Source organism: Grammomys surdaster, unplaced genomic scaffold (genome assembly GCF_004785775.1).
Source record: "Grammomys surdaster isolate TR1022 unplaced genomic scaffold, NIH_TR_1.0 396, whole genome shotgun sequence".
NCBI lineage: Eukaryota > Metazoa > Chordata > Mammalia > Rodentia > Muridae > Grammomys > Grammomys surdaster.
The window spans coordinates 378,918-389,125 of record NW_021604815.1 but is presented as its reverse complement, the minus strand read 5'-3'; the positions used below and the strand labels follow the sequence as shown (position 1 = coordinate 389,125).

Sequence of the window (10,208 nt, the reverse complement as noted above, 5' to 3'; positions counted from 1 at the left end):
AGTCAGGGGTCTGCTCTGGGCCTCCCCTCTGAGTGCTGAGTCAGGGGACTGCTCTGGGCCTCCCCTCTGAGTGCTGAGTCAGGGGTCTGCTCTGGGCCTCCCCTCTGAGCGCTGAGTCAGGGGACTGACTGCTCGGCCTCCCCTCTGAGTGCTGAGTCAGGGGACTGCTCTGGGCCTCCTCTCTGAGTTTGCACCATCGGAAGCTACATGGCCCTGGACTGTGGTCATTTGCTTCTTGGACCCTAACAAGACTTTAAGTTATTGTGGCGCAAAGTCTCTGCTCACTGAATCCAGCGCAGGGTAAAACACATAGTAGGTGCTACACAAGTACCTAATGAGAGCTCTTGTGGGTTTTGTTTTTGTTGTTTAGCTGGTTTTGCAACAACGTCTCAAGTGACGTAACCCAGGCTGGCCTCAAACTTACAATGTAACAAAGAGTCTTCCTGCCTCGCCTGTCAAGTGCTGGGTTCACAGGCACACCACCATGCCTGGTTTATACGGATTGAACCTAGGGCTTCACGCATGCTGTGCAAGCGCTCTATCGACAGATCTGCAACCCCAAACCCCAACAAACAACTCTTGGTGCCTGAAGTGTACCAGGCCTCCCTGGTGGTACTGAGCAGACAGCAGCCCTTGCCCTTGCCTCCTGCAGGAAGCCTCCCTTGATTACTTCAGGCTTCTACCTGGTTTCTACTCTATGTCACTGTCATTCACTCATCAAACCTCTGCATCCAAGAGGAGCATCCTGGGAAAACACAGGAGGTGACACAATGCCGTGCCTTTTCTCCATCGTCCCAGGACAATTGAGGTAAAGGTTACTGGCACACCTTCAAACTTTTGTCTTTTTTTTTGCTCTGTGCTGTGATCTGGCCCCACCTTCCCCCCCTCCCCCCCCCCCCGTCAGCCGTACCCGATTGATGAGCTCGCCAACCATGCCTGTCCAGGAACCATTGGGCTCAGGTGCCCCGTATAGTCCGTCCTCTACCAACCGCAGACGATATCGGAACCGCAGCAGCTCGGCCAGCTCCCGAAGCATGTCCACGCAGAAACCCTCAAAGCGCTCGTTCCCTGACAAGGCCTGGAAGTTGGGCCGGCGCATGACATACGGGTTCTCCTGGGTGGGCAAGAGAGAGCAGAGGGTCAGAGAATTAGGGGTCTGAGTCAGGGATTCTGGGGCCCAGGGTCATCTGTTCGAGAGGAATCTGCCCCCAATGTAAGCATGGATGGCAGACTCCCTGCGTCCTTGCTTGCTTGCTTGTTCTGTTATTGTGTGTGCATGACATGAGTATACACGTGTGTGAAGAGGCCACTGCAGCTATCATCCCTCAGGAGCTATCTGGCTTGATTTTTCTTCTTATTTATTTTATATATATGGTATTTTGCCTGTGTGTACATGCCTGCTGCCAGCCAAGGTAAGAAGGTAAGGTTGGACCCCAGGGAACTCGAGTTACAGGCAAGTGTGAGCTCCCAGTGCTTATAACCGCTGAGCTGTTGTCTTTCTAGCCATCCCATCCACCCACCTTGTGTCTGTCTATTGTTGTAGCCTGGAACACGTAGAGTAAGGTAGGCTGACTGGCCGGCAGGGCCCTGGGATCTGCCTGACCCTGCTTCCAAGCCAGACCAAGCCGCCTCTGGAGCCCTGTTTATGATTCTTTTTTTTTTTTTTTTTTGAGACTGGATCTCATGTCACCCAGGCTGAACTCAATGTATAGCCAAGGCTGGCCTTGAACCCCTGACCCACCTGCGTCTACTACCCAAGGGCTCACACTACAGGTAGGTGCCACCACACGGGGCTAGTGCGCATATTCCTTTACATATGCTGTGAGCCGAGAGCAGGCCTGAAAGCTCAGAGGTTTGGGGGTGAAGGCATCGGCTTTGTCAGCCTCTGATCAGACTGTCACAGGGAGACAAGTGACTCTCCACAGCCCACCCAAAGCTCACTGGGCTCCAGTCAACAACAACAGCAACAACAGCTAGGATCAAGGGGAGCTTTGGAGGAAATCTGACTGGGGCTTGCATCAAAGTAGAACGAAGTTTTCCAAGATTCTCTTAGGACACACATTACCCAGATTATCCCTATCTTGTGCACACAAGTACACCGCACTGGACTCAGTCCCACCAGACAACCCTTGCTCTCTGTCGTCAAATACATGGGTCGTTTCAATTTAGAGTTCTTCGTTTGTTTTCACACAGCCAGGAGTGAATCACTACACCGACTTTCCGAGCCACCCAGGTGCCCCAGGAGAGCGTCCCTCACCAGGACTTCACTCCAGCCTGAGCCGCCACGCGGTGGGCAGGCATGACATGCCAGATGGTGAAACTGCAAGAGAATTTGGAAGCCTAGATTGTTTTGTAAAACCTCCTGATTATAAATGTTACCAAGTCATTCAAATTCTAATACCACTTTTTTTTTTAGGCCACATGAACACACCTGCCAGTTTGCAACATCTGGCCTTTTGCTATGTGGATGTTCTTTTGGTTGGTGTTCTTTTGAGATTTAAAATTTTTTATGCATGAGGGTGTTTTGCCTGCATGTATGCCTGCATACCACATACATGCCTGGTGCCCAAAGAGGTCAGAGGAGGGCACTGGATCTCCTGAAACTGGAGTTCTGGAGGATTGTGAGAATACCGTGCGGAAACGGAACAGGCAAGTGCTGGCTGGTTTTTGAGACCAGGTCTCACTGTGTAGACCAGACTGGCTCCAGACTCACAGGGCTCATCCTGCTTCTTCCACCTGAGGACTGGGGGTTAAAGGTGGTGATCTCAAACTCACGATCCTCCTGTCTCAGCTCTCTGAGTATGGGGACTTTAGATGTGTGTCATCATCCACGGCTAAACTGAAGATTACTTTTGAGGGTCACAAGGGAGCTTTACTCTCTCAGCGTGACAGAGTAGGACAGAGGCAGAGACCACCAGGGTTCCAGCAGAGCAAGGGCATTTGGAGGCAGCTGGGATAAACTGTCACTGCTTTGCCAGTTATCATCTAAGTAGGTGGTAAGGCAGTGTCCCTTTACACAAGGGAACTCAGGACTCAGAAAATACCCAGAAGAGAACTCTCTGGTAATAATGACCATGATGCTTACCATGGGATAGACCCTTCCCCATAGTCCCTGTCCTGTGTGTAATTTTTGGATAACTTGACTTGAAAAAGTTATTTATCCTTAGCCAGGTGGTGGCGGTGATGACATATGCCTTTAATCCCAGAATTTGGGAGGCAGAGGCAGGTAGAGCTCTCTGAGTTTGAGGCCAGCTATCTACAGGACAGCCAGGACTACACAGAGAGACCCTATGTCACACACAGACAGCATACACAGAACACATGTATAGGTCAAAGGACACTCTATGTGGTCTGTTCCCTCCTTCCACCTCCATGTGGGTTCCAGGAATCGAACTCTGGTCATCAGGCTTTAGGACAAGGCCCTTTGGCTGCTGAGCCCTCTCACCAACCCCAGGTCATCTGGCTTTAAATCCTCACAGAAGTCTATAATAAAGGGAGTATTTTTAGACGCTTTTTTTTCCTTTGCAAAGCTGGAGACTGAATCTAGGGCCAAGGCCGGGTAAACAAGCACTCTATCTCTAAGTCATACCTCCAGCCCCTCCCTGGCACAGTCTTGAAACAGGGTCTCACTAACTTGCCCAGACCCCTGCAGATCAGGAGAGCCTTGAATTTGGGAATCTCCTGCCTTGGTCTCCCAAATAGCTGGGATGAAAGGCATGGGCTTGTTTTTAGTACACACACACATTAGCGTACAGAGAGCAAGTGGCAGATGTGAGTATCCTATTCTACTCCCATTCCCTCACACTTTACCTCCCCTATCCCCCCACACTTTACCTCCCCTATCCCCCCCACACCTTACCTCCCCCCCATCAGCAAGTGGTGGCCACTCCCCCACTTCTTGGTAGCTGGGTTTATGACTTTTCTTGACAGGTTATGGTAGAAACCATGGTGGTTAAATTCTGGAGCCTCCGCCTTCAGAGCAGTTCTAAGACCTCCATGTAAGTAAAGCCCAGGCCAGTCTGAAGGAGGTAAACCAGGGACTGGAAGCCAACAGGAGCACCCGTGGATACTCTAGGTTTCGGTTACCTCTTGGCTAGACACAAGATGAGGGTAGTCAGTGAGCCCCATTGGGGACAAGTTGAGAATCACCCAACCAAGCCTTAGTATCACAAGAAGTAACAGTTTTAAGTCTCTGAGTTCTGGGAGAGTTTTCTAAAAAGCCATTAGACGACAGCCATTCTTTCCAGGAGACCAGGTTACACCACAGGCCCGTGGGCTCTCAGACCACAAACCAAACTGAGGGACAGCAGGGTAGGGGGAGGCTGGGGCTTCTCTCCCTCCCAAGCTGCTTCTCCAAATGCAAATACGTGGAGCGGGGATGGTGATGTGAGATAACACTAATAATAGCGGCGGCCGCTAGCGTTTCTCGTGGGCTTGCTGTGTGACAGCTCTGTCAGCGTGGGAGGGTGGTATTATTACCTCTGTCTTACAGCTGAGGACACGGAGGGAAGTCACTGTGACTCCAAAGCCCCAGGCTCTGCTCTTAAGCCCTGTGCCAGACTGAGCTCAAGTAGACAGAGTGCAGGAGTGGACGGGGGGGTTGGGGGGGAAGTCAGACACACCAGGGGAGCTGGAGAGTAAGAGAGGAGAAGAGCACGCGCATGGGTTGGGGTTTTCCTGCCATGTCAGAACAGAGGAGGAAATAGGTTAGGGGTAAGGTGTCCGGCCCAAGGCCACCAGCCAAAGCAGAACAGAGGGAGAGAAATCACAGAGCTGAGCCCCACACACGGCCAGGGCACGCCAGAGCTCTGGTGGATCCGGTGTGCTCAAGCTAACCTCTGAATCTGAGACGGAAAAGCCTGGGTTCCCTCTGTCTGCAGCAGTCTGAGCTTACAGCAATGACAAGGACACCAAGCACAGAACTCCAGCAAGCAGTCAGGACACAAGGCTGCAACTTACAACCCTGGGCACTCAACTAAAGGTCCGAAGCTCTCCCTGCCCCTTCCCATATTAAGGATTGAGCCCAAGGCTCCCATGGATCGATGCCCCTAGCGATCTTCATATGTTTGTTTCATTCATTCATTTGAGACTGAGTCTCACTAAATTGCCCAGGCTGGCCTTGAAGTCATTCTATAGCCCAGGCTGGCCCTGAACCATTGATCTTCCTAGTGGTTCTTAAGGAGAAGGCTCTTAGCCATGATTATCAGACTCCTTTCAAGATACTCTTTAAGAAACCCAGCACTGGGGACAGGCTGTTGCTGAGTCCAGCTCTAAGAAGCTGTCCCACGACTGGCTGAGCACCTATGCACAGAAACACAGGTCCAAGGAATGTCACTGCAGCGGGGCTTGGGTGGGAACAGAGACCTAATTTGGAACATGTTAAAGAGATCAGCAGTGTCATAAAAGGATCCCAGGCAACCACTAAAATAGCAGGGTCTGTAAGATATATTAAGATTAAAAACACGCCAGCTACAGAACAACCTGTACAATATGCTGTTCTCTGTAAGAGAGAGCTGGGGCGGGCTTGTATATAGAGACGTTTCTGGAAGCTGTGAGCCTCCAAGAAAGGAACATGAGGGTCCAGGGAGGGATGGCGACTAGTTTTGTCCTTATTAGTTTTGGGGATTTTTGTTTGGCTCTCACTGTATGTATACCATGCTGGCCTCAAACTCAGAAATCCACCTATTTTTGCCTTTGAATGCTGAGATTAAAGGTGTGTGCCACTGTGTCCCACCATCCTTATTAACTCTTGATGAGAATCCCATCCCCCTCTTGTTTTGTCTTATCATCTGTCTCCTAACCGATGGCATCCGATTTCTGTTTTAAGGTAAGACTTCACACTGTGCCCTCAGACTGCTTCTGCCAAGTTCTGGGGTTACAGGTGAGCATCACTACCCTGGGCTGGTGAAGACTTTAAAACCTACAGACAGATATAGACATAGGTGCAGGTGTAGGTACAGATACATATACGGATACAGAGTTACTTAAAAGTGTGTAGACTGCAAAGGGTTAAAACACATGGAGCCTCCATAAAAAGGAGTATCCAGCAGCTGGGCCAGTAAAGTGGTTCAGAAGGTAAAAGTGTCCACTGTGCAAGTGTGGGGTCCTTAGCATACAGCCATGTAAACCCAGACTTGGCATCGGACCCATTGTAAGCCCAGTGCAAGGGCATGAGTGTTGTGGGGTGGAGACTCACAGACCTGGGGCTGCGGGGAGGCCTGTGGCCGATCTAGCAAAACAGCAAGCTCCAGACTGGAAAGTGAGAAAGAGAAATGGGGGGGGGGGGAGAGGGACCAAGGGAGAGAGGGAGAGAGGGAGAGAAAAGGGAGAGAAGGGGAGCTCTTTCAGAACAAGCCAGAAAACTGGCAGTGGCAGTGGATTAAGACACTGGCCACATGGTGGGGTGGAAAAGAGATTCAACTCCCACGTGTTTTCCTCTGACCTCCATGATGGCAATGTGGAACCCGTGTGAGCAAACATACATGCATATGAACACACTCCAAATGAAAATACATAATAAGATAAAGAGACTGGCAGGATGGCTTACAGGGTAAAAGTACCAAAATTGTGACAGGCTGAATTGTATCCCCAGAACCCACATAAAAAGCCAGATGTGGCCAAGCGTTTGTGGCGCACACCTTTAATCCCATCATTTGTAAGGCAGAGGCAGGCAGATCTCTGAGTTCCAGGCCAGCCTGGTTTACAGTGAGTTCCAGGACAGCCAGGGCTACACAGAGAAAGCCCGTCTGGGAAAAACAACGACACAAAAAAGCCAGATCTGATGGGTGGAATCTGTAATCTCAGCAGTCCTACAGTGGATTGGTGTGGGTCAGAGAAAGAACTGACTGGAAGGGCAGGAGAGATGACTCAGCAGATAAGAGTACCGACTATTCTTCCAGAGGTCCTGAGTTCAATTCCCAGCAACCACATGGTGACTCACAACCACCTGCAATGGGATCTGATACCCTCTTCTGGTGTGTCTGAAGAGATCAATGGTGTACTCATATACATAAAATAAATAAATCTTGAAAAAAAAAAAAAGAACTGACTGGAAGCTCACAGGCCAACCTGTGTAGAGCACACACTACAGTAAGAGAAACAGGACAGACTTTGCCTCAAAACAAGATGGGAAGACAGAACCAGTATCTTAGGAAGATATCCTGAGTTCCACATGTGGAAACATTAAAGAAACATTTAAACCAGTTCAAGGGGCCAATGAAAGGGCTCAGAGGGTAAAAGTTGCTTGCCACCAAGCCTGAAGAAAATTGTTCTGTACCTTAGACCCACATGATGGAAGCAAAGAATCAACTCCTATAAGTTGTGTATACACACACACACACACACACACACACACACACACAGAGGGCTTTTTGTTGTTTTGATTGGTTGGTTTGGTTTGGTTTGGTTTGGTTTGGTTTGGTTTGTGATAGAGTTTCTCTGTATAGCCCTGGCTGTCCTGGAACTCACTCTGTAGACCAGGCTGGCCTCAAATTCAGAGATCTGCTTGTCTCTGCCTTGAGAATACTGGAATTGAAGGCGTGAGCCACAACATGTGGCTCAAAAAATTTTTTAATGGTTAAAAAGAAGCCTAGTAGGTTTCCTCCAGTGAGCACTGACACTGGAGCCGGCTGTGGTGCCTAGGACAGGCCAATAGAACGGAGGGCTACAAAGTCCACATGCAAATGGATATTGATCCCTGACAATGGTAAATACGTGTGGGAAGGCCAAATTATTGCTTTAATAAGCGGTGCTCCTCAATTAAACACCCATAAGGAAAGATGCATTCCTGAGGCCCTGCCTTCCATAATTCATGACAGTCGGCTGTAAGTGGACCGCACACACCCATGTCAGGAGTAGTAACTACATTTTTAGGAAATAAGAAAGTGATTCTGTGGTAGGCAAAGAACTCCCAAATTCTTCTATTTCCAAAGATTTGAGATGAGCATTTGCTTTGTAGACCTAGTTTCCCCAGTCTGGCTATGGAGAGCAGGGTGGCCTCAAACTTGTGATTCTCCTGCCTCTGCTTCCTGAGTACTGGGGTTGCAGATGTTTCCTACCATACCTGGTTGAATTCCTAAAATCTAAAAATAGTAACCATAAGTAAAAAAAAAAAAATCTGAACTAGGGCATGGTTCAGTGGTATAGAATTTGTCTAGTATGTGGGAAGACCTGGATTCTATTCCCAGCAACACACACACATATACAGAGACACAGACACAAGATCCATAGACACACAGATACACACACAAAGATACAGAGAGAGATAAACACAGACACATATTCACACATATACACATAGATGCACAGAGAAACAGACACACACAGAGACACAGACACACATAGACACAAAGAGACACAGACAGACACACAAGAGACACAGATACACAAACACACAGAGACACAAAGACACAGACACATAGATACACACACAGAGACACAGACACACAGATACAGACAGAGACACAGATATACACATACAGAGACACAGAGATACACACAGAGACACAGAGATACACAGAGACACAGACATACATACACACACAGACACAGACAGACACACAGACACACAGATACACACATATAGAGACAGACAGACATACACACAAAGCCCAATAAATATATGGAATTAAATTAAAACCTGGGTCTTGTGTCTGTGTTACTGGAAATGGAGTCTCAGGTTTGGCACTTACGTTCCAGGCAGACATCTGTTGAGCTATCTGCAGGCCTCATTTCACTCTTTGACTCTGAGAGAGACAGCAGCTGGCCTGTAGGTGAGTTCTGGGAATTGAACTCAGCTAAACACTCTTGCATAGCAAGGGCTTGCCTTGCTAAGCTAGCTGGCCCAGCTTAGGCCTTTTTTATCAAAAGATACAACTAAGAAGGAAAAGGCAGGGCTGGAGATCACTCGCTCAGGGCTGCTCTTTTAGAGTTTGAGTCTTAGCCCCAGAAGTAGCTCCCAACCACCTGTAACTCCAGTCTGAGAGGATCTGACCCCGCCCTATTGGCGATCCCCCATGACCTCCATCAGTTCCTGCCTCCAGACCCCTGCCCTCATCGCCCTGTGACAGACGACAAGCTGCTCTTGATCACAGTGTTCTACCACAGCAAAAGAAAGCCAACTAAGATGCCTGTAAAATAATACAAACAAAATGAAATTTTAAAATAATACATACATCATTTTTTTAAAAAATAGACAAGGTGACTCACGGAGGGTGGGAAGATATCTGTGATACACATATTAGGCAAAGGATATGACTCCAAAACGTCTCATTCCCAAATTAATGAAAAGGTCATATCCCTCCCCTTTTGGGGCAGTTCTGGGATGGAACTCAGGGCATCTTACATGGAAGGCAAATGCTTTACAAATGAGCCACATTCCCAGCCCTTGGTTTTTTGAGAGAGGGTCTCTCTGGCCCAGGCTGGCCTGGAACCCCAGCCATCCCCCCCTCCACCTCCCAGTTTGGGGATGACAGCTATGCATCCACTTATTCATCTCCAGCTTCTCAAAAACATCCCCAGAGAGGATTTTTCAAATGTGCAATCAACACTCAAAGACGGTCAACTACAATCAGGCACTTTTATACATAGTCGCCAGGGAGAACGGAGAGTGCTAGATTCTCAGTTACACACCACAGGAAGAAGGGCCATGCTGCAGCCATTTTGGAAAAAGCTTTTGCAATGTCCTCTGGAGCTCAGACATGGGGTGACCCAACAACTCCACACCTCAGAACATACCCATAGAAGCATCAAGACAAGGTCACAAGAATCACACAACACAATGTCCTTTGTGCAATGACTGTGGACATCAAAACCCAGTGTGTATCTTCATGTGACAGATATGTAGGCTGTCATGAGATGAAACTCCATGCAACCACATGGCTCTTACAAACAGTACCAGGAAAGTATGGATGTGACACCACACGCACAACTCATTTATGTCCAAAAGTGAGCAGTTAGTGATGGGGACATGGTTTCATGATAAGGAGCTGGTAACGTAAGGGTGTTTAGTTTGTAAGAATTCAAAGATACAAAGTTTCTAATTTGTGAAAGTCTCGAGTATATGTATGACTATGCTATACTTTGGTAAGACTCTCTTGAAGATGGAATTATGCCTCAGTGGCAAAATACTTGCCTAGAATCCACCAGTGAGGGGCTGGGGGTGTGGCTCAGTGGTAGAGCCCCTGCCTAGAATCCCCCAGTGAGGGGCT

The 10,208-nt window shown here is 48.6% G+C and overlaps 1 protein-coding gene across 1 annotated transcript in view; it reads right to left on the bottom strand.

The window, feature by feature from the left end:
• Nucleotides 1-10,208, bottom strand: part of Grik5 (glutamate ionotropic receptor kainate type subunit 5) — a 62,874-nt gene that overhangs the window by 35,731 nt on the left and 16,935 nt on the right. The window contains exon 12 of the mRNA XM_028781299.1: nucleotides 911-1,114. Coding sequence (XP_028637132.1) covers nucleotides 911-1,114 — 204 coding nt within the window. The remainder of the gene's footprint in view (nucleotides 1-910; nucleotides 1,115-10,208) is intronic.